Source organism: Nanorana parkeri, unplaced genomic scaffold, assembly GCF_000935625.1.
Source record: "Nanorana parkeri isolate BGI_ZX_2015 unplaced genomic scaffold, ASM93562v1 scaffold132, whole genome shotgun sequence".
Taxonomy (NCBI): Eukaryota; Metazoa; Chordata; class Amphibia; order Anura; family Dicroglossidae; genus Nanorana; species Nanorana parkeri.
The window spans coordinates 343,194-369,318 of NW_017306400.1; the positions used below are offsets into that span (position 1 = coordinate 343,194).

General features: G+C 40.4%; 1 protein-coding gene across 1 annotated transcript in view; it reads right to left on the bottom strand.

The window, feature by feature from the left end:
* Positions 1 to 26,125, bottom strand: part of LOC108784922 (dynein heavy chain 3, axonemal-like) — an 899,093-nt gene that overhangs the window by 267,418 nt on the left and 605,550 nt on the right. Inside the window, exons 45-46 of the mRNA XM_018553871.1 lie at positions 8,041 to 8,154; positions 5,847 to 5,996 (exon numbers count right to left, since the gene is read on the bottom strand). Of these exons, the coding sequence (XP_018409373.1) occupies positions 5,847 to 5,996; positions 8,041 to 8,154 (264 nt within the window). The remainder of the gene's footprint in view (positions 1 to 5,846; positions 5,997 to 8,040; positions 8,155 to 26,125) is intronic.

Sequence of the window (26,125 nt, forward strand, 5' to 3'; positions counted from 1 at the left end):
GGTATATAAAATATAAAAGCAAAACTCATGTTCAATTAATGCACATACCCTTCCTTTGACAGCAAGAATATAGAGTAGTTCTGTTTTGTAGTTTAACTAATTCAAATTGTAGACTTTTTCCTCATTATTTACACTGCCCGAGCCACTCCATACTGAGAAGGAATAATCATTTGCAATCATTGTCAATTGTCAGTCTTTACAGTAACATCCCACCCTCGGGGATATCTCATAAAACATATCAAACACTTGTTTGATTACTAGATAGCTTAACACAGCTAATAAGGAAACTGTCCTTGGCCACACATGTGCATATTGTTTTAAAATGCAGATCCTCACTCACTGGTACCAATCCACTACAAAGTTGAATATACTTCTCCCCCCATCACATGGTTACAGTTTATTGCTGTGTTTCTTCAGTGTTTATAGAAGATGACGTGCAGTGTAAGCATTTAGTGGAGATGTGATATTGGGTTTGGTCTGGTGTTTGCAGCTTTTTGTTGTTTTTGCTTTGAAGTTTATTTCTTCTTCTTGAGTATGTAGTTTAATGAGGTGCTGGCTGAATAATTTGATCATCCTATTAATTGCTGTATTTTGTTTGATATTAGGACAGGAACCATACAAAGTTTGGGTCATAGGTTACTCAGATGATTTTTTGGGCTGAGAGGCAGGCTGAAGTTAAACCTGGTAGATTCTTTGGGTTCTGGAGACAAAAGGTGGAAGTACATTGGTTTGAGAATTCTGGTGTGACATTGGCTGTTACCCAAGTTGTTCAGTTGCAGTGGATTTGGGGTCCACCTTATGTCCTTATTCTACTTATATGTAAACTTTTGGGACCCATCTTTCTTTCAGTATTACACCCTACCTGAGTAGGCAAGACATGGATTTCCTCTACATCACTGGTTGCCACCCTCTTAGATAGGCTGGATTTCAACTTCCCTTTTTGCTTGAATTGTTTCCAGAGCCTCAACAGATCAAACGCTGGGCCATCAATAATGTCTGATCTCTGTATACCGCTCAGCAGAAGATCTGCTGTGCATTATTGTTCAGTAGCTTGTCCTGCATGATATGCTTACTCAGTTGAACCAGTTGGAAGAGCATTACCCCTTGTAGTGGCACATTAAGTTAACTCTCTTCTCTGTCTAGTTGTAACATTAAAGAAAAACCTCTCTCTCTCCTCTAGCACATCTCCAATTTCAATACCCTTATCTGAGTCTGACCTTGACCAGTGTGCTAATTCCTCCTAATCTCACCTGGTAACCAGGTACGTACTTCTACAGGAGCACTCCTTCCTGGTAGCCACCTACCTTTCTTTTTTGTTACTATCTCTTCCCAGTGTTTTTGGAAGATAAAAAACATTTTTTAAGACATTTAGTAAATCTTTTATTGGCTGCAGCTGAAGCTCAACTTCTTCTCTACTGTTTGTCAAACCCATAAATGCTTACAAAAAATATCCATCCTAATAAAATGCAGCCTTCCTCAGGCAAGAGAGACAGAGACAGCTCGGAGAGCGCTACAGTGCAGTGAGAGAGACAGCCCAGAGAGAGCACCACAGTGTGGCGAGAAAGACAGACAGTACGGTGAGAGCACTACAGTGCGGCAAGAGAGACAGCTTGGAGGGAGTGTAACAGTGTGGCAAGAGAGCCAGCCCAGCAAGAGCGTGACAGTGTGGCAAGAGAGAAAGACAGTCCGGGGAGAGTGATACAGTGCGACAAGAGAGGCAGCCAAGTGAGAGCATAACAGTGCGACAAGAGAGACAGCCCCCAGAGACAGACAGACAGATCAGAAAGAGAGGGAGAGAGAGAGACAGATCAGAGAAAACACACAAAAGAGAGTGATAGAGAGAACATGTGGAGGAAACCGTTCCTCCAAAGCATAGGCAGAGCCATGTGGAGAGATCTTCTGATGACTCACAGGGAGGAGTTCTCCAGCTGTCTGCTCTGTCACAAATGCTGCTGATAGTCTCCTCAGACCTGGGTACGCAGGATATCTGACACTTGCATGTGCTAGTTCATGAGAAGGGGGCGGGGTCAGCACAGTCAGATCAGCCCAGCAGAGAAGAGGAATTAAAAGGCATGTTCAGTTCGCTGCAGCAGCTTCACTGAGCACTTCGGCTGAACAGTGCTAAGCAAAATGGCAGAGGATAATATTTTTGACTAATAAATGCCATTGTCCAACGAATATTTGGTGTGCATCCACCAAAACATTAAAATGTAGGTTCCCACACTGAATTTCTCCTTCGAAGTTCAGGCACCTTTCTCCAGCACTGACAGGTGTGCCCACAGTTATAATGGCCGCAGGTGCTCTGTTCCTACCTCCTCCGTCACACTCAGCGCTCTGCATCCACATTCACTTGCGCTAAGTTAGCAGTGCTGAGTGCTGACTTGCAGCACAGCATTCAGCGGCAGTTTGCTAACTCAGCACTCGCAGCAGCTGAGCAACTGAACACTCCTCAATTGTTTAAATTTAGCAGATAACAACCAAACCATCAGAGTTGAACTGAAGTTCCTGTGGAGGGAATTTTGAATTTATAGGACTCTGGCCTATTAAAGCCTATTAAAAAAGTATAAAATTCAGCACTGTGACTCGTGACAATGCACACACATACATCGCCCCTGCACCGCTACATTAACATAATAAATACAAATCACTTTTTGATTTAAGTAAATGTGGACAGAAAATCCCTTAAAACACATGTTGGTGAGTGTACTCCATGAAGTTCTATCTTTGAAGCTAAATCTTCCTTTATATATAATTATTATTTTATTTTATTTTATTTTTTTGAGGTTTTTTTTTTTTACAGTGTGTTGTAAAAGGTACTGTTGCATGCATTAGCCTATGAACATTCATAGAATATAAATGGAAAAACATAATTATACCAATAACAATTACCAATACAATACAGAATAATAAAAAAAAATATTCTGTAATAAAAAAGTCCTAGTTTATCAAGTTTTTTTTAAAGGCACACAACATAGTAAACCAGAGGGGGGCTTTCATTTCAGCTTAAAGGTCACATGCCATGAGCAATAATAAATACATTTCTTCTGCATCTATTGTGTGCTTCAACCTTTTCATCCTGTCATTTAGACAGTAAAATACCTAACTCCTACACACAGATGATAAGGCCATTAAAATGTGTGTGATTGAAGCAGATATTTTCCAAGAACCAAAGTGAACAGACTTGTCTTTTCTGGGACTCACTGACTGAAAACAGGCAAGGGGAAAACGAATATGGCTTATTTAAAATGACAATCCAAAGCACAATGATGATATGCAAACTACAAAAATCTGTAACAACCAAAGTTATTTTAATTCAGTATATCAATAGTTAAGACCAATAGAAAAACGTTGTTAGAAATACTCGCAAATTATTACAGATATGCAAGTAATTTAACTGGGCTGTGCCTGGAAGTGTCTATCGCCCAAAAACAAAACAAAAAAAACACAAAACCCTGGCACCTTAGATTTTAGGGCTAGTCTCACCATGTCTAGAGCATGTGGACCACTTATCATGCTGATATCTGCCCATAGGGCTTATGAATACGGCATGGGAGCTTTAAAAGTATGGCCTTGTTTAAAAAGTCAAGCCATCTTTACAAACTAGTCTGGTAATTACAGGTTTTGGTTCTTTAGTAAAACCAATACCCCAGAGGTGGTCAGGGTAACAGGAGAGGTATAAGCCCAGTTATGGCTAACCTTACTTCCTGCAAACTGGCAATGGAGGTCTTTGGACCCCTTGCATAATCAACCTACCCAATACAGAGTGCTTAACCTCAACTTTAGGCAAACAGGTAAATACAAACACTTGAAAAGCATATACTATATATGAATAGTATGTGAACTGTATTACTTGCCAAATGAATTGTAATTTAATTTAGTCAGTCAGTGTTGTGACTTCATTTTTGTCAAATGTAATGAAGAAATACAGCTTGGTCAACTTTAAAGAAAACACACACCTACTTAAAAATATATTGTTCTAAAATAAATCTAAAATGTCTTCTGTTATATCTGTTCATCACTAGGTCATACCCCTACAAGTGATAAGGTTTGGAGAGTAAATGCTCCCCATGTCCAAAGACATCTCAGTAGAGACTTACTGATCTAAAATCTCGATGAAGCTGCTGCTAATGCCAGGTTCAAGTCAATGGGGTTGATTTACTAAAGGCAAATAGAGTGTTCACTTTGCAAATAACACCCAATCATGTGCAAGGTAAATATAAAATACAGTATTTTGCTTGTACATGATTGCATGATGGAAGTCAGCAGTGCGTTACTTCAGTCACTGAGCCACAGGGAAAATTACCTTGCAAAATTAACAGCCTATTTGCCTTTAGTAAGAAAACCTATGTGTGTCTGTTTTCTCTGTCACTGGATACTGAAGTGGTCAAGGTGCAATTCGTTTCAGTACATGCTAGCCAATAGTTGCTGAAGTTACTGTACATTGTGAAAAAAACTAGCACTGTTAACCTTAAGAGCGTATAAACCTAATCATTAAAATCTCATGTAAGTTATCAGAACCTGTTATAAAAGACCTGATTGACACAATTCCTATTACATTGTGACATTACTATACCTCTGTCTTCCATCTTTGCTTCTACATTGTAACCCTGCCACACGGGCTTCAGATGCAGACTACAAGTGGCTGTATTAACACACATTACACAGACATGGTCCTCTGTTGTCACCATCAGGAACCTGCCCTAAGAAATACCTTGCAGCTATCTCTGGAGTACAAGCATGTAAACAGAAAGTGGCTGCAAAGAGGCTAAAGGTCTGAGATGCAACAAGGGATAAAGAAAAGCGAAACTAAGTGTTTTATTTCTAGAAAAAGGCAATTGTTTATGAGTTACTACTCTGCAGCAAAATTAAAGTGACATTAACCTCAGGAGTTACATCTTAAAAATTAATTCAAATACCTTAACTATTAACAAAAATGTAACTTATTTGTATATCACTCGGCTGTAGATCCTCAAATCTTCTCTGAATTTGTGCTGACCTTGTCCTTCCTTCTGAAGGGTGACTACTTTTGTTCCCCATGGTTCCTGTGTGTGTTGTGAAGCAGCCACCGCTCCAAGCTTCCTCCTGTGATGGTCTACAATCTCAATACAAACTTGGAAACTAGACATAAGATTGTAGTCACAGGAGCAAGCTTGGAGTGGTGGCTACTTTACAACACACACAGGGACCATGTAGAACAAAAGTAGCCACCCTCCAGAAGGAAGGACAGTGTCTGCACTCTACAGCTGAGTGATACACAAATAAGATACATTTTTGTTAAAGCTAGGGTACTTGAATGTATTTTAAGGTTTAACTCCATGCTAAATTATATAGGAGAGATGTAAGGTGAATAATAGCATAACAGATTTGAAATGTAATTATGAAATGTATGATATGGAAAATAATAATAAAGAAATGTTACACAAAACTCCTGAGTTTAGTATCACTTTACGTTATTTCATTTAGGATTTCTATGCACTTTAATCCACTGAGCTGACAACAGTGGTGTTCCCCTTTTAATTATTGTAAGGGAAAGGGTTAATAGGAAGTGTAACAATACAAAGGATTACTGAATTTATTACTTTGGCTGCATATATTTTTAATTTGTTCCTCTACATTTTGTCATGAATTTTACACTTATAGATGCACATTCCTACATAGATCTACAGTAGGATACCAGTGTGATCACTTTTACATGATAATATCTCTGAATCAGTCAGAAAGTAAGTATTTTGTTTTACATGTTTATCTGAAAATATAATTCATAACTATTGTCACTAATTGTCAGCAATTTAAACAAACTATAGTTTCAAAGAACATGACAGAACATTTTTTTTTTCATACTTTACCTTCACTATCTGGAAAAACGTCTTTCGGTCCTGACTGTTGACAAGCCTGTCACAGAACACTCTGTAGACCTCATGAATCCAAAGTCTCATTAATTTCTGTGCTGCTGCAGAGTTCTGGTCTACTTGAGTGGGTTTCAAGAGTATAATTCCCTGAGAAGAGCAAGTGAAATGAAGTGACATTAGCGTATTAGCAAATTATTGACGAAATCCGTAAACAATCTAGTACAATTTATAATACACATAGATAAAAATAGTTTGAGGTATCTTTTACCTATTAGGTATCTATCAAACATGCACCTTCAGATTATGTTTAACCCTTTAAATTCCAGACACCTTGCCTAGATTCTTCAAGGATATTTCTCCTCTGGTGGCATTCCACTCAGATAGAATATATGTAATGCTGTTTCTCACTTTAAAGTAGTATCACACTCTCAAAAAATGTTTCAATAACGAATCCAGATCAAATATATATACATTGCTCAGCAAAGCATTGCTTTACTTTTTTGCCCAAATACTTAATGTACAATCATCATGTTTCTGAATAGCTGCTTCCAAGTCTCTGAGCACAGCTTCCCTTAACTTCCTGTCCAGTACAAGTTCACAAGAGACAGGGCAGACTCCAGCAACTGTTCATCTACTAACTTGGAGAAGGAAAGTGAGGGGGCCAGGGGGGAGGGGGAGTAGCTTGATTTTCTGTGTCCATATGTTTGTGGAGACCCACACAGCTTACTAGATCACACAAGAGTGACTGCATAGCTCTCTGCTTGAGAAAGGAGTCACTCTAAAACAGTAACTCAGGACCAATGCTCAGGGGACCAGCTGATTCTGCAGGAAACTAAAACTTTTAAACATCGAGAAGCATCCATCATAAGTAAATTCATCAGCATTTGAAATAGCTTAAAATTCTTTTGACTTTAATATCACTTTAAGCTGCACAGGTTGAAGTCTGCTCGTGGAACTGACAATCTTGATCTCTTCCCTCACACACTCAACCTTTTGTATATTTTCAGGTTCTTTTTCTAACATAGAATTTAATATTCATCTTTATTTATGTGAACTTTTTCAGGACATTATGGAAAATTAGATCATATCATTTTTTTTTATTATATTAAATTATATTCACAGTCAACTACACTTAGGAGCTGTAAAGGCCATTTTCTCTGTGTAAGCCAAATAAAACCTTAACCCTTGCAATGGAGCTACCCTTGCTCTGCAAGGGTTAGGTGCTCATTTTGCCTAGGAAGCTAAAATAACAGAGATAGACTTACCCTAACCGAGATCTCAACTGGCTCCAAGACTGGTCCCTTCAGTCTCTCTCTTCCACTCCAGTAATGGCTTGTCTCTCAGTGTCCTCATGTCCTATGTACTGTATAGGATGTGATAACTCACAGGAGCTTAGACCACTGGATCGGAGGGGGGTTTAAGGTTTTATTTGCCTGGAATTCTTCTTTAACTGCTTCAGGACTGCCACAGGCATTTTTTGTGGATAAATGGTGGCATCCTGAAGCAGTTTTACCAAGATCACTACTGCAGCAGCTGTAAACAACTGGTGAAGGCTGTTCACATACAAGTGATCCATCGCCTATACAGCCCCCTGATTGCTTGTACGGTACCACGGAGTGTGCTCTCCTCTGCTGCCGCTGCTGGCTACCCCAGGCTCTGCACTGAATTCAAAACGCCTATGTGTGAATGGAGACTACTGAGAGGTAAAAAGCTTTTAAAGCATTGCCTATGGGATATTTTGGGTGATGTAGGTTTTTGCAATTTCACAGGCGCACACAATTTTAAGGCGTGACATGTTTGGCATCTATTTACTCAGCATGACCCCATCTTTTATATACCATGCAACATAAAAAATTGCAACTTTTTTTTATTCTACAGGCCCTCTGCTTTCAGAAAATATATAATTGTTGGGGAGTTTTTAGCTGTTTTCTAGCCACAAATTCAGATTTTATCATGAGTGTGCAAATATTAAGACAGCAAGTAGTTAACATTGTGTGCTTCCCCTCCTAATATAATGATGTAAAGTAAGAAATACATTAAAGCAAAAAGCATCACCTGATGCAGGCAACGTGGAACTCCACTGCAATACCAATTAAATATAGGTGCGTGATTGGCCAAAATTGCTAAAAGTAAATAACAAATAACATTAAATGTTTGTATTTTAGTTTAGAGATTTGGTGCCTTTTGTTACCTGTACGACTCGGGAGAAATCCCTTAAACTGAATATATAATGTGATTTTGAAGGCATGGGCAGAAAGGAAGCCATAACTTGTCTGTAGAGATCCATTGTGGCCCACACAAATATCTGGGAAATACATTAAAAGAATAAAACAATGACTAGCTTTGCTTTCCAAAGAAGTACATCTGTCAATATAAAACCAGTTGAAAATGTGTCATTTCACAGATGGGCAATAAACAAAAGCAGAGGATCACAGTCTATTAAATAGATGATGCCATAGAATCACGTATTTCAGCTTTAACTAAATCAATTTTCCATTTAGAAGGTTAAGTGTACCTTTTTTATTTTCATAAAAAAAAAACAGCTTTAAAAATATGATTTCTATAGGCTAAATATAAACACAACTGCTGCCTTAATGTGTGGTGTCCTTGGCTCGCCAAGGAGAGTGAGAGAAATTTCAAAAGGAAGTCTCCAGCAGCTTTTAATGTTTGCCCTTTGATCATGCGCCTTTTACAGTCCCTGCAAAGTACCAATTTGACCAGCTTTCTGTTGATATTTGATGACCTAGATGCAAAAAGTATAATATACAGCAAATGATAAAAAGAAACAACAATCTACCTACATAGTGATTTCCTTTAAGCACCAGGTTTTGTATGAGCATTTTAGTCACTCGCATCTGTTTTATTTTCAGCTGAGGTAACCTCAAGGTAATTGTATTCTGCTGGATACTAAAATGCGGAGGCATTAGATTGCCTCTGTCACCGGCACTGTATTGTACTTCGGCTTAACTAAACAAAACCAAGCCCAGATTCACGCCTGAATATGTAAAAAGAATAGCTATAGTTTACATTATCTCAAAGAGGCATTTTAATAAGCCCATTCTGTTTATATTCTGACTATGCGCAGAGCTCCACAAGCGTCTCTGCACACAGAAAACAAAACAAAATGCTTCTTACAACACAGGCAATAAAAAGTACTAGACTATCAATACAAAGAGTTCATGCAGTTTGTTGAAAAGAAACATTTGGTATGTCAAGAGATAGAAACTTAGCCCATAGACTTTTGAATATACTATGAACAACTGGGCAACATATCTACTTTCTAGCACACATCCAGGCTTATCTAATAAGGAGGTATATGTTGTTATAAGGAGTTATATGTTGGTTGCTTTTGATTAATGACCTTTGTAAATCATAATTGCTACTTGCAGGTCTTTATTTAAAAACAAGTCTAGATTGAGGTTATAATCTTCATTACTGGGTTATTTAGCATTAGCAGTGAATGTAGCCAAGCAATCTGCACTGGGTGCAATAAAAATGAAAAAAACTTCATAAAACATTTTCAGGCTCGGCTCTCCCATTGAATTTATCCTACCCTCTAGTTATCACACCAATCAGATGACACCCCCCCCCTTTACCCACTTTCACACCTTCCTGTAGTATATCCCCTTTACCCCCTCCAGCTCTTCTACATTGTCCTTCACCCTGCCAGTAATCCTATTGCTGTAATACTTACCCTTAAACCTGGTCCTCCTTTTCCTTCTACTTTTCTACTTTTTTTCCTTTCGTGTGACATATGACCTTAGTTGTTTACCCTCATGTGGCATTCATTAGCAGAAAGCCATTGCAATATTTTGCATTTTCTAGTTGCTCCAAGACATGCTCTTAATGCATTCATCTAACACATAATATACAATTTGAACTTTTCTATATGAATACCATGCTATGCCCACTCTTCGACCTCCCATAATGTCTGAGGTTTGATGAGTTTAGTGGTAACATCCAGTACGATTTAGTCATGTCTACTCCAATTGTATTTTTTGCTCTCCTCCTTTTTTTTCTTTGTTCTACTTTGCACCAATGTATGAAAATTCAGTAACATTATACTCCTCAATAAATTTTAAAAATCCACCCGTAAATTCTGCCTTAGGATCTACTGTACACTGAGTGGCCAGATTATTATGACCACATGACGTTTGTAGGCAAATTAGCTATAATTTCGCGCTGAAGTTGCTAGAGGGCCAGACCATTATAAATAGGGAAGCAGGTTGTTTACCACGACAGTAGAAGTGATTTTTTTCTGAAGATATGGGTAAACAACGCGATTTAACAGCCTTTGAACGTGGGATGATTGTTGGCGCTTGGATCCATGGAGCGAGTATCAGCAAAACAGCAGAATTCGTTAAATGTTCAAGAGCAGCTGGTGGTAAAGTGTTTAAAGACTGGACTGTCAGCCAAACATCTGGGTCTGAACGTGCGAATTGTGGCCGTCTGCGACTAGTCAATGTTAGGGCAGAACGGAGAGTGGCAAGACTGGTACAAGACAACAGAAGGGCAACAGTGCATCAAATTACTGCAGATCTTAATCAGGGATCCTCTCAAATGATCACTGAACGCACTGTTCGCCGTACACTGCATCGTATGGGATATGGAAGCCGAAGGCCTGTTCGAACACCTTTGCTTTCTGCAGTTAACAAGATAAAACGTCTCCAATTAGCACAGGAACACAAGGATTGGACAGTCGAGCATTGGAAAAAAGTCATGTGATCCAATGAATCACGTTTCCAGTTGCATCATGCAGATGGCAGAGTGAGAATTTGGCAGAAACCGCATGAAAGCATGCACCCCACATGCATGAGTACAACCCTTCACGCTGGTGGGGGCACTGTTATGGTTTGGGGCATGTTTTCCTGGCATGATTTGGGCCCTTCAAGTCATGTGGAGCAACGTCTGAATAGCACAACATACCAAAGTATCGTTTCTGATCAAGTTCATCCTATCATGTTGATGGCGTATCCCGATGGAGGTGTCTTCTTCCAACAAGACAATGCACCATTCTTGTATTGTGCAGGAGCGGTTTCAAGAACATGAGGGAGACTTTACCTTGCTTAGGTGGCCCCCACAATCACCAGATCTCAATCCAATTGAGCATTTGTGGGACGAAGTTGAAAGAGCCATGAGGCAGCTGGTTCCACAACCATCAAATCTCACAGAACTAGACAGTGCTATTCATCAGACATGGTGTCAGATTCCTCGCATCACCTTTCAACATCTCGTGGAGTCAATGCCAAGAAGAATCGCCGCAGGATTGAATGCAAAAGGTGGCCTAACGAAGTACTGATGGGGTGGTCATAATAATCTGGCCACTCAGTGTATATGATCCCATTATCTTTATAGAACGTTACATAAATAAACTAGGGACTATTGTGCACATATGACACATATATTCATTTTCCCATAAGGGATCTTTACACCCTAGGGTGCAATAACCACAAGCCATGACCCGCATTATAACACACATTAAGCAATGCACAGTAGCACACTGCCGTGTGGTGCAGATTTGCCTTGTGGTGCATTACAAAGCAAAGTTAATTGCACCACAATATAAAGTGCAATGCACCAGGGCTATAGTGCACAACAACACACAGATAAATGAACGCAAATGCAGAAATATGCACGAACGTGCTGACGTTGAAAACTTTGCTCGCAATCATCAGCGTGATGAGCGCACACATGCCTGCTCATTGGCGTCACATAGATTATAAAATTAGTGTGAGTACTGAACCCATTGCTGACTGGTCTTCAGCTGTTACCCGTGTTCCTTTTGCCCGTTCCTGTGATTCTACTGACCTGTGTTTGACTCTGGCTTACGTTCAAGACCTCTCTCCTGACTTCTGATTTGGCACGTTGAACTTGGCATCAGTCTCTCCTGTGTTTGACCTCAGTTTGTGACTTTTTTGCATGGCATCTACCAAGTTAGCACTACTTTTCCATACATGACCCCAACTAAGATCCTGATCTTCCAGTCGCTCCATTCAAGCTCTGCTTCCTTGACACTGTACTCCCCGAGCCAATTCCAGCTAAAGCCTTGCTAGACTGCTCTGTCTGCTGCCAGTTCTGGCCATCACCTCCAGGTCATCACAATCAAGCTCCGGTACCTAATCTGCAGAAGCCACTGCATCAGTGCTTCCGTGTGCCTGCACTCCTGTCTCCACCTCTAGAGGAGTCAGACAAGGGGTGCAAGAATAGCCACCTGTTCAGCTTGGCCACCTTCCAGGTACATAAGAGGTACCTTTTGTACATACTATTAGCTATTGACCTTTACAGAGGTAGGGGGCCAGGACATTATAAGTGCACCTTTAAGCCATAATAATTATTTTTTTTAGAATAAACTGGCATTGAACCATCCTACACTTGACATACAGTACATCTTTTGAGAGAGTGTCCTGTAACTAGTCAGTGCAGCTTTCTTCCAACTGACCACCTCATTAGTTTAAATATATACTAACAAAAGAAGTCTTATGTTGCCGTATATGCTGGCTTATTCAACAGGACAGTGAGAAGAGCAGTAACCCATAGCAGCCAGTCAACATTTTATTTATACTTAGGGAAAGTGAAGGTTAATTTCTCAGTGGCTACTATGAGTTATTGCACTTTTGTGCAATGAGTGTTACACTACAAAATTAGCCTATTGATATGTTTAGTTCCTTTAAAATAATTTTCTTTGCCAGCAAAAATCTCTTTTGTCTCTCTTTTGTTTAAATCACTGTGAAATTTGCCAGATTGAGCAATGCATTTAGATAAAAGCACCAGCTAGGAGCTAGGCATAGCCTTTTCATGGTAAAAGTCACATTGTGAAAATTAGACTTGTGGTTTGCTTGTCAGCTAATAAACAATACTCTAAATGCCTCTTTGCAATGTGACACTTAGATCTAAAACTGCATATTTTTAAAAGCTGGATTCATCAAAAATTTAAAATTCTATGCAGCAAACAGTCATTCTGGATGCCTTTCAAATAATAAACACAGCAGCCAAGAAATTAACAATATTGTTAAAAACAATGCTATAAAAACTAGTTAAAAATGACAATTAGATGTTGGCACTTAATTATTAAGCAATGCTAGCTTTGCCTAAATAATTGTTTATTGTACTTTTTTCCCTTTTATTTTGTGTGTATAAATGCAAATGACAAACCATGACATTTCATACTCTATAGGCAGACATAAAATAGAATATTTGTGGTTTGGGTATACAACATGGATACTTGGGTCAATTCCAACATTATGGTCAATAAGTTTGGAAAACTAAATGTGTGGGTTGATCTTCCTTAATACTGTGAAGCTCAGTAAGGATGAGGTTGCTTGACTGAATAACATGGTGTTGATGTTAGTAGCATAATATGCTTTACATTCTGTATGCCTTCCTTTAGATTAACTGAGGTTTTATAGAAGGGAGTAAAAAATGCTTTAATGACATTTATTGACTATGTCCTTTTTATCCTAACTATACATCTATCAACAGCATATATGGTATAGATTAGCAAACTGGTGAATTAAATTAAAGAAGTGCCAGTTACGGAAGAAGATTAGTGAGCTTGGTAGTCAATCTAAAAGGTCTATCCCATTGTAATATTGTAATATTGGGAGTGACATATGGCACACTCCCTCTTGTTATCTTGCAGCCATACTAGTCTCCTCTGTGCCTTTTCCCATCTTGTTTCGTAAAGACATTGCAGAGTCACATGTTTCCCTACACTTGCTTCTTTCAATGCTGAAGAGATGTCAGAAAGATTGAATCGATAAATGTATTACTTTCTCATGTAGTGACCCCCAGAAGCCTGAGGTGGAACCCCAGAGGGTAGGGTGGGCTGACATTTCTCTCTCAGGGGTAGATCCTTAGCCAGTGGGGAGATGTGACCAATATATTGGGTCCCAGTCACTTTAAGGACTTTTTTCAAGGCTTTAACGAACAGCAAACCTGGGAGAGAGGGTATAGGAGCTTCAGACATCCATAGCAAAAATCTACAGACTCCAGACTCACCAATCCCTTCAGGCTTCCACAGTGCAGATAATACTTGAGCAGAACAGGAACTGACAATGTACAGTAAAACAGTAGCTAAATAGGAATGAGCATGAGATCGTCCCTTGGAGAGACACCAGACTTGTTCCCGAGGTCCATATTATCCTCCCCAGATAGTCCCAGACCCTGCCTGGGCCCTCATGTTGCCTCCTCCAGGCTTGAGGCCTAGTCAGCTTCTCCAACTTTGAACATACAACCCCCCCCAGACCAAGACCAGGGGCAGACTGCCTGAGCACATGCCAATCCCTAAGCATATATGCTTTTGCCCAGCATGTACCACTGGCCATGAAATTCACAGGCAGGTGCAATCAACAGCAAAAGACTTAGAATTAACCAGAAGATGTCAGAATACAAATCAGCCAGCCTGATTACAGTGCTAGGAACACAACATTTTAGTAGCCACGCCACTTAAGGTGGTGGGGGCTACACTCATATTTATGAGATATTTATTCTAAGACATATTCTCAATATCTCAAAATTGTGCTACATCTCAGAATTGTACACAATGGGGTCTATTCACCAAGCTGCCGAGGGCAGCCGAGTGAATGACCAATCTGAAGTGAAGTGAGCCGAACACTGTTTGGCTATTCACTTCAGGCTGGTACGGCTGATTTCAGCCGTACATCGGCTTGCTTCGAGTGGCTTCGGGTCGGCCGAACATGCTCAGCATGTTCGGCCGACCTGAAGTGCAGAAGGAGTTTGACTCAGCCGATCCAACATCTGGATCGGCTGAGCCGAACCTCCGTCAGGCTTCTCACTGCTGTTTGGGCTATTCTTAAAAATGCCGAACAACACCCTCAGAGGGACTGAGCAGAACAGAAAAAGAGTGAATAAAGTTAAAAAAAGTAAATAGAAAACTATTGGGCGGAGCATATCTCCAGTTACATGCTTGTAACCTTTTTTTATCAGATCTGCACCACTACACGTTAGTGGTATGGTACCAATTGTTACCACAGCAGGGATCTCAAGTCTCCCTGATGTTCGGGGAGTCTCCCTCTATTAGATAGCGGCTCCCTGACGTCCGTGAGAGAGGCATTTTCTGATATCTTACCTTCAGGTAAGATATCAGTGGGTAAGGTTTCAGAGTGAGGCTTGCCTCCTGGAGGAAGGTCATGTGATCTCTAGAGTAGCCTCAGAACGAGGCTTGGCTCTCAGAAGGAAGAAGCTACTTGCTGCAAAGAGAGGGCGGACATAGACTACTATTGAGAGCAGGTACAGAGGAACCTCCCTGAAATACCTCCCTGAAATAAGGTTTTGCAGGTTGGGGTGTCTGCCACAGTGCTGTTACCAATCAACATGCAGTGCTAGCTGTCACTTATTCATCACAAATCCTTGTCATTAGCACACACAAAAAAGCATATTTTAAGCATGGTCAGATTTTGCATTTATTTCCGTGAAGATTTAGAGTAGAGACAGGTGTAATAATTTTAAATTATAGGAACAGAATATGAAAATCAGGAATCAGTCCACTGTCAAAAACTACGAACTTCAAAAGTTCCCCATCACATTGTTTTCTGTTGAAGTAAGAAGTCTCAAAGTCTAACTGAATGTTCAATTTAAATCAGCTGAATACATTCCAAGTGTATTAAAAACAAAATATGCTCAATGTCTTACAGTTCATTTCCTTTATAAATCAGATATAGCCTGCTACAGAATTGGACCCTTGCTCTCTATAGGGAAGCAGTGATCCCTCTGCAGAGGTCTACAAACAGCAGAGAGCATCATATTTGCTGATAGCAGAGCTATAGGTCTGATTTAGTAGTTGTGTGTTGGACATCTGCACTGCTTCCCCACAGAGAGCAAGAGTGCCACTCTGCAGATTCTGGAAGAGGACATGCTATTCTATTCAGGCAACTGCAAACACTTTGCTGCACATGGAATGTATTTAGCTGATTTAGTTCAACTGGTCTTTAAAGTAACTAGTTTAAATTTATTGTTGATATTAAACAAATATAAACACATTAAACACAATATAAACACATACACACATATTTATGGATCTTAACATGCTATTTTACACAATTTAGGCCTCTTCATAAACAAAAAACTTGCAATGCTTGTGTAGTTCAGCTTAATTTTCCAATCTTCTTATTTTAACTGCCAGTAGAAAAAAGTATTTATTCTACTAAATGAAAACTTGTTTCGACATATATTTAGGCTTATATAGAAAAGAGCCTAAGAGTCTTAGAAAAATTTCAATGCAATGTTAATTTCTTTAAGTAAAAACTATAAAGAAGTAGTATTTCAAGTCCAACTGTAGCTTCCCCCCAAAATAATAGAAATCAAGTCAGGGTGAATCAAACAATAACTGTCATTGTTTAATGTTCTTTATTTTTTTTTAAATGCTTTCCCACCCCAAGCAAAAAACTCTTATTCCTGGCAAGGGGCTGCAGCTGAAAGCCACTGTGGACTATGCAAGAGCATAAATGTCTCAGTTTGGGATTATATATACATATATATAAGTAGGTGGTAAGTAAAACCCACAGGGTCCTAGAAATATGAAGATTTCAACAGCAAGGTGGCCTGGTATACTGTAGCAGTGTCAGAATTTAAAATACAATAAAAGCCCTAGTTGGACAGCAATCCAGGTTGCCAACCTGTCACATTGACATTCGATGGAGACCACAAGTAACTAGTTTATCACACATTATGTAGGCATGTTCCACTGTCACCATCAAGAAACTGCTCTGAGAAATTCCTGAAATACATGTACAGTATGTAGAAAGGAAGTGATTGCAAAAAAGGCTGATGGAGATCCACAACACTGAGATACAACAAAAGATTAAAAAAAGGTATTTTATATAAAAAAGGCAATTGTTTATGATACACATTGCTTCAGCAAGCTAAATGTCATTCAGTATTATGTGTCAGTTGCTGCACATGGGGCTGGAGTTTAGCCTTCTCAGGTATTATTTACCATTTGGAACTCAGAAGCAGACATAATTACTAACGTGATATAAAAGATACCAGATCATATTTTATTGAGGGCTGGAAAACACTTTTCCGCTATGGTGCATTGTGCTAACACTCACATTTCCGCAGTGTATGTTAATGCATGTTATGCACTAAGACAATGCATCTCCAGGGTGCATGCATTTTAGTATACCACAACAAAAGTGGTACCACAAGTGTACCACAACTATTGTGTCTGGGTCTGAATGGACCCTAAAGCTCTTTGATCCTACTTTTTTTTTTTACTGTTTAATTTTAAATTGTCACTGCATGGGTGAATATTGTTACTTTAGAATCACTACAGTGTGCATATGTTTAATACAAAGATATAAATAACAGGAAGAATTTAGAAAAAAAAAGCACTGGAACAAAAAGCAATGGGAACAAGTTACATGGACTCAACAGAGAACCAGTATCTATCTATCTATCTATCTATCTATCTATCTATCTATCTATCTATCTATCTATCTATCTATCTATCTATCTATCTATCTCTATCACAATGTCGATTGCTTCTATAAAAATTTGTGGACAATACTGTTGTATAAAATGTGCAGTTAAGTGGGAATATGAAAGTATAAAAGAGTTCTACTGCACAGGAGTCTATGGAGAATAAAGAGGATCCTCAAGCAACACAGGCGCTACACTGGCTATATACACTACCTTAACCTTTAATGTGAAAGCAAAATGCTCAGTAAAGTCTGAATTACAGCTGGAGGAAGTTACAGGGCAAGTTCTAACATTTCACAGCAAAGTCTTGAACATATATATATATATTTCATGTTGTGGACCAAGCGCTAGGAGGCATGCCTGAGGCCCGGTATTGCCGCAAGCTCAGCTGTCTGTCCCAAGTCACTTCTGTCCTGCCTCTCATTACAGCTTGTCAATATGGTCTACTGTCAGTAATAGAGAAACATAACAATTATACATTAGTATGATTGAATGAGTTATTGTAATTAGTAAAATCATTCATGATTATATGTTATTAGTGTTTTGCCTATTCAATTGTTTATTAACATTAGAAGTTATTACAGATATTTCATATGACATCCAAAATAATTTAAATGTGCAATGTAATAGATGTTTTATAAAAATATGTTTTAAATATATTGTTTAACTCCCAAACTTTGCCTGTATATTTTGATCTGCAGTATCATGGATTTATACTGTATACAAATATGTGTTAAGAAAGTAAGAAGTTCTTAGTCCAAAAGGGCATGCTTACATACTAAAATAAAAAATTTAAAATTGAAAGTGACACTAAATTCCGAAGTTAAATCTTAAAAATGCATTCAAGTACCATACACAACTGTATCTTACCTGTGTGCATCCTTTGGCTTTAGATTGACTACCCGTGATGCACTACAATGTCATGTTTACTTTACTAATTTGTATTGAGATTGTAGTCCATCATGGTAGTGAGCTTGGAGTGGTGGCTACTTTACAACACAACACAGTATAGAGAAGAGTGCGACTACCTACAGATGCTCAATGAATAAATGGGTAATAATACTAGATAATAATAATAATAAAGCACAGCCTATTAGCTGAATGGTTGAAATGAAAATGGCAGAAGTGTGACTTACAGTTAGGAAGTCATCGACGGGTGTCCGGAGTCCATGCACTCACATGGGGATGACGAAGATGGTCTGTGTGCTGGCGATCTGGGGTGTCCAGGGCGTCCCCAGGGTATCCCCAGGGAACCGCGTCCTCGGCTGGCCAGGCCGAGCCGCGGCAACCGGAGCAGGGAGCAGAGACTATACCCGGCAGTTGGTTCCTGCACTGGAGAGTGTGGATCAGTGCGGTATACAGCGCGAGTGCTGGGGAGTCAAATCTAATGTGAAAGTCGATGTTCGTGGTCAAAGGGAGATATGCTGCAGGGTGAGATACCCCTGTGGATTGAAGTGACGGCTACGCGTTTCAAGGGCAACCCTCTTTGTCAAGCCTTGCAGCGTTGTCGGCCGCGGGAGAAGGACAATCTTTTAAAATTGACAGGGGGGAGGAGTCCGGTCCAAGAGACTGCCGTGATAGGCTTAGCCGCCGAGGGGCGGACTCGCATTCACGAGGAGGTGGAATCGTCAGGAGCTGTCATACTCCGATCTGATTATTGTTCTGGGGACATTATATGGATAACGTTTCCATAATGATATTCCTAGCTTTCTGAGAGTGGATATTGGCATTGGGGCAATCATAACTACTTAATATTTCTATGTGAGGCATATCATCAATTATCATAGTAATGTGGATATGAACACATTCCTATAAAAGGATTAGGAATGAGAATGTCACATTTAATGTATATAAAAAATATAAAAAATAAAAAAATGAATAAAAAGTTTTTATTATTAATCGTTTCAAAACTGTGTAGTGTATTGATTCCCGGATGAATAAAAAGTTTTTTTTTTTTAATTCTTTATTTTAATCACAAGCAGCAGAAGTACAACATCTGTAATAACAACAATGCAGACACAGTGTCAAAGTCCAATAGGTCAAGTACAAACAGAAACAGAGCTGCTCTTTGTCTGAACAGGGAATGATACAATGATCACAGAAGAAAATAAGACATATTTAACAAATGTTAACCACTTCTGCTATGCAAGTGGATTTTTCTGTCTCTGGCATCTTGGGGAGCAATCTAGTGATCAACTTGACGTTTCCAAAGAACATAAAGAGGTTTATAGAGAAAGAGAGAAAAAAGAAAAAGGGAAAAACAAAATAAATACATAAGAAATAAAAGGGGGGGCAGCTCAGAGGGGGAATAGCGTAGTGGAGAGGGGAGAGGGAAGGAAAGGGAGAATGGGGTGGGAAGGGGAGGGTTGGGAAGAGACCATTCAACTCCAGGTCAGGACAGGGTAGGGTATACTTAGTTGACGGAGTCTAAGCGCTACACTGTGGCGCCACTGGGGACTCCGAGGAAAGGAGGTATTCATGCCAATAGAACCATCTTTTATTGAATTTAGCTTCCTGATGAAGTGAGGAGGCTGTCATGCACTCCATCCTCTCGATTTCCCGTACTTTCGAGATCCACATTGCAGTGGTGGGGACAGTTGTAGTTTTCCAGAGTAAGGGGATGCACATTTTAGCAGCATGTAGAAGGTGTATCAACAAGGATCGTTTATATCTGTTTCTGGATAAGGTAGACAGGTAAAGGAGGATAGCAGCCGGTTCATTTTGGAGATCTATCCCAGTTAGTGTCTTACATATAACTTGCACATCTGTCCAGAAGTTTCCCAAACGAGGGCAAGACCAGAAGATATGCAGCAAGGATCCCTCCATTTCATTGCAACGACAGCATTGATTAGAAGTGTGTGGCCAAATCTTGTGCAGAATGGAGGGAACCCTATACCAGCGTGTGAGCAGATTGTAGTTAGCTTCCTGCGTTTTACAAGCAATGGAAGCTTTGTGAGAGAAATATAAGATGTCCGCTCTTTGTTCCATTGAAAGAGATTGCTGTAGGTCTTGCTCCCATTTAAGAAGAAATGGAGGCACATATGAGTCAGCAGGAGTTATGAGTAGCTTGTAAACCCTGGATAGCGAATGATTAGAGGGGGTTTTCTCGAGACACAATCGTTCGAACAACGTAAGTGGCGGAGGGATCGTGGATCCCGGGACCATGCTCGCCAGAAAGTGGCGGAGTTGCATCGATCTCCAGGGATCCAGTGGTGGTTCAACAAACTCGGTAAGTTCATCTCGGGAGCACATACGGCTATTGATCAAAAAATCGCCTAGCCTGCATTTCCCCCTATCCCTCAATTGCTTGGAGTGGTTGTCTCCTCTATATCTGGGCTTTTTGCATTGAAAAACGCCGACCCGATTATCGAAGAGGAAGTGTTTTGGTGCAACTTCGGGTGCTAGAAAAGACCTACTCGGTCCCACCCTGTTTTTTATATTTCTCGTTCTTCTAAAATTAATCGATGGTTTGGGCGGTAATTTGGGTCCCAATCTAGGATCCTTCTGTAGGATGTGCCAATGCTTGTTTACCACTTTCTGAATGGCTTTGAAACTGTTGCTAAAAGTGGTAATGAATCTAATGTCTTTGTCTTTGTTGTTATAGTTATCCTTATTATCATCATTATTTCTTACCACCCCTGGTTTCTGGTCGGAGTAATTGCAAAAGGCCTCGGTGATGAGTTCCTCTGGGTACTCCTTGTCCCTAAATTTCTCAAGGAGAAGGTGACTAGAGGTGACATAGTCGCCATTCTGTGTGCAATTCCTTTTCAGCCTACAGAATTGACTTTTCGGTATATTCTTTTTCCACCGGGGTGATGGCAACTCTTGTAATGTAGATATGAGTTTCCTCCCGTGGGTTTGACGTGGTTGCTCGTGGCTATTTTTCGATCTGCAAAATACAACTCGAGATCAAGGAACACTAATCTAGTGCTGCTGACCTCGTGTGTAAACGACAGACCGAAACGGTTGTCATTGCACTATGCCAGGAACTCTGAAACGCTTTCGGGGGGGCCGTCCCAGATGATTACTATGTCGTCGATGTATCTGCCATAGTAAATGAGCCTCCTGGCAAAGGGATTGTGTGCCCAGATGTATAGCGCCTCCCAGTGGCCCATGGTTAAATTAGCATAGCTGGGGGCAAAATTAGCCCCCATTGCTGTACCTTGGGTCTGTAGATAGAACTTACCAAGAAAGGAAAAATAATTATGCGTTAGGGTAAATTCAGTGCAATTTACTAGGAACTGGGATTGATTGTAATTTATCGATGATTGACCCAAAAAGAATTGTAGGGCATTCAGGCCAACTGCATGAGGAATGGATGTGTACAGAGAACTCACGTCCAAGGAGACCCAGCTGTAATTGGGGTCCCAAGAGTACGTGGACAAGATGTTAATCAGATGTCCAGAGTCTTTAATATAGGATGGGAGTGACGCCACTATTGGTTGTAAAAAGAAATCTATGTATTTTGAAAGGCCACTTGTCAAGCTATCCGTACTAGCAATAATAGGACGTCCAGGGGGATTATTGCTGTCTTTATGTATCTTGGGGAGATGGTAGAAGTATGGCGTATTGGGGTACTTGGCTTGTAGAAAGGACTTTTCTTTTTTGTTGATAATACCCTTCTCATAGGCGGGGCTGATTAAACATTCAAGTTCTTTTTCAAAACCTGGTAGAGGGTCTGCTGGGAGGAGTTTATAGGTGCTGGGATCCGAGAGCAATCTCAGGCCCTCTTGTATGTATGCGGGCGATCTAAAATAACTATACCTCCTCTTTTGTCAGCTTGCTTAATTACAATATTCTGGTTCGATTCAAGGTCCTTAAGCGCCTTATTTTCCAGAGGGGTGAGATTATGATGGTGTTTCGCTTTTTCACACACTTCAAGTAGATCCGCATAGACCACATGGTAAAAAGGGTCTATGAAGGGTCCCTTGGAGTGTGTTGGGAAGAAAGTGGATTTGGGCCTGAGAGTGGTGTGTATTATTTCAGGATTTAGAAGGGATTCAAAATCAAAATCCAAAGTAGAATTATGATCGACTAGTTCATAGAGTGTTTGCAAAACATCTCCATCTTGTGATTCGAGGGTGTCTAGTGCAACCTCTACTTCATGGGGACAACTACAAAGAGACTCTGTAGTAAAGGTACTGGTGGTGGAATTAGAGTAATGTCTCCGGAGGGTCAGGAGCCTAGTGAATCTATTCAGATCTTTGAAAAGAGTAAAAGGGTCAGGTTTAGTGTCTGGGGCAAAATTGAGACCCTTATTCAGTAATGAAATTTCACTTGGCGTAAGACAATGTTTGGATAAGTTGAAGATTTTTATTGTGGAATTCCTTTTGTTTCCTTTTCTTTTTTTGGCATTTTGGCAATTTTAACCTCCTCTAATCCCTCTTCTCGTTCTTTTCTTTTTACTTTCTGAGGCATTAGAGGTCCCTGTTCTAAAAAAGAAATCGTGGGGATGTTGAGAAAATCATGTTGAGTTTTTGTTGGCGCAATCAGAGGCGCCGGATCTATATGTTCTACAGAACCAATGGTAGGAGTATTGGATGTTACTGCTATCGCGTTGAGAGTTTCTATTGGAATGTCACTAGGTTTTGAGTGAGTAACTATAATTGTTGCATCCAAAGATTCTCCCAGCCTTTCGGAGGGTGGTGTGTGAATGGGTGCGTTGGGTATGCTGGATGTCCCTCCTTCCAAGCTAGTAGATTTAATATTTTTTATATACATTAAATGTGACATTCTCATTCCTAATTCTTTTATAGGAATGTGTTCATATCCACATTACTATGATAATTGATGATATGCCTCACATAGAAATATTAAGTAGTTATGATTGCCCCAATGCCAATATCCACTCTCAGAAAGCTAGGAATATCATTATGGAAACGTTATCCATATAATGTCCCCAGAACAATAATCAGATCGGAGTATGACAGCTCCTGACGATTCCACCTCCTTGTGAATGCGAGTCCGCCCCTCGGCGGCTAAGCCTATCACTGGAGTCTTTCGGACCAGACTCCTCCCCCCTGTCAATTTTAAAAGATTGTCCTTCTCCGCGGCCGACAACGCTGCAAGGCTTGACAAAGAGGGTTGCCCTCGAAACGCGTAGCCGTCACTTCAATCCACAGGGGTATCTCACCCTGCAGCACCTCTCCCTTTGACCATGAGCATCGACTTTCACATTAGATTTGACTCCCCAGCACTCGCGCTGTATACCGCACTGATCCACACTCTCCAGTGCAGGATCCAACTGCCGGGTATAGTCTCTGCTACCTGTCCCTGGCCAGCCGAGGACGCGGTTCCCTGGGGATACCCTGGGGACGCCCTGGACACCCCAGATCGCCAGCACACAGACCATCTTCGTCATCCCCATGTGAGTGCATGGACTCCGGACGCCCGCCGATGACTTCCTAACTGTAAGTCACACTTCTGCCATTTTCATTTCAACCATTCAGCTAATAGGCTGTGCTTTATTATTATTATTATCTAGTATTATTACCCATTTATTCATTGAGCATCTGTAGGTAGTCGCACTCTTCTCTATACTGTGTTTTGTTTAAATTATTGCATGGGGTTCCTCTCCTGTTCGTTTGAAGAGTTATGCACACCTGCTCTTACATATTTAAAGAGTGAAAGATTCCTCTACATCCCAGCGGTGCGCTTTACATATATTTTTTGTTCCAGATTTACTTTACAACACACACAGGGACCATGGGGAACACAAGTAACTACCCTCCAGAAGGATGGACAGTGTTAGCACCAATTCAGAGATCATTTACAGCCGAATGATACAAAAATAAGATACAATTTTGTTAATAGTTAAGATACATGAATGCATTTTTAAGATTTAACTACTGAGTTTAGTGTCACTTTAAATATGCTATTTTCCTGTTTATTATTATTATACAGGATTTACATAGAGCCAACAGTTTGCGCAGCACTTTACAATATAAGGAAGACATTACAATACAATTCAAGACAAGATGGTAAGGAGGGCCCTGACGGTGAGGGCTTACTTACCATAAAGGGGGCTTTTTAAAAATTGATAATGACAAATAAATTACTTCTAAAGCAAAAAAGTGATAAAAAACTGATGGGGGTGCAGGGACCCTGCCTCAGACAGTAATGTTTTGTTACGCCTCTGTACAGCTTAATGTACAGCTTAACTGTACATTTACTGGTCTGTAATTGTTCTTATAGTTGTAGTGTGAATTGCTTCTGCCAGCTACTGTTTAGCAGTTCCAGCAGTCTGTGTTAGAGGTCTTGGCAATGAAAGTTTTGAACACTTATTAGTCTGACCACACGTTGAGTATAGCCCGGTGTGTTTGCTAGTAAAGTGATATATTTGTGGGCCCTACTAGTTATAGAAGGTTCTGCTTTGGAGAGTCTTCCCAGAGGAAGACCTCAAAAAGGGACTAAGGAGACACATGGGCTTCTGGCACCTGCTGCAGCTTTGAAAAGGGCATTGCAGCTACCCACTTAGAAAAAGTGGTGCTGAACTGGCTGCAGAGGAAAGTACACACAATACACAGAGGCCTTCTCTACTGATCTGCTGTTACACTATTTACAGTTAATCATACACATGTACCTTGAATAGATCTTGAATATTTGGATTTGTCTCCACCTCTGAGGCGCCTAAGGATACCGTTGCTGCAAGTCTCAAACATGCAGACGTTGCATCTGAAAGAGTTTACATGTTTTGGACAACCCTGTTTCCCTCACTTTCTTTACCATAAGTTCTAGTGAATGGCCTTCAGATAAACCTGTTAAAGCATTTTAAACTAGCGACTGATACTTTAAACCTACTACATGCCATGTACTTTCCCTTAGACTGGGAAGTCCTGTAAAGCAAGTGAACTGGAGCATTCTGCATGTACCTTATTAGGCTGTCAAACAGTGACGTGCAGTAAGATCCGTGCTAGGTGAGGCATTCCCCCTACCTGCCGCAGCCCCACCCAATGCCCCAGCCACGCCCAACGCCCCACCCCTAACACGGTCACCGAGCTATGAGTGGAAGAGGGAGGGAGGAGACAGGAAGGAACCTCCCTGTCCCTCAGTTGCTTATCCCTGATGAGACATCAAGACAGATGTCCTCAGTGTTTTTCTATTTTATGATTGGACAGTTTTGACCAATGGCGCTTTGCCATTGGTCCAAACCATCCACAGAGCTCAAGCCTCTAACGCCAAGTAGAGGCTGTTGCAGCTCTGGCCTCACTATGTTAGGTTACAAAAGCAATGTGGAAGGCCGCTGCTGTGTAACCTAACTTAGCTGTCAAAAGCCGGATGCAGCGCCTTCTGTAATTAACAGGCAGCGCTCCGTCCATGACAGGTTACACAGTGGGGAGGCTTTCCCTGCCGTGTAACCTGTTAGAAACCGCTCTCAATGGAGAAAAAGTTGGCAGCTTCAGAATTGAAGCTGCCAGCTTTTTTTCCCATAATACTAGGTGAAATACGAGGTAAGGCTCGACCTCACCTGCTTTCCCTGACCGCACGTCCCTGCTGTCAAAGGAGGTGCTAATGTTACAAAAGCAAACAAGTCTTTGTAGAATAAATGAGCTATAACAATGTTAGGCTGCTGAGGCAAGGCTGCATTTAGCATCATGCTGTCCTAGACTCACCAGGATGTACAAGCTCCCCCTTTATGTCATGAGCTTATTGTAGGGAAAACTATCACTAAAATGTGCTCTTGGAGGCAACATGCTGTCTGGTATATATTCCCAACTACATTATAACTGTATAGGTCACCAAAAAGAGAAAGGGGAAAAGGTTTCACACTCAGTTTCTTGAAGAACATCATAATTATAATGCCTACACCATTAAAAAGCCCTTTATTACAAAATAAA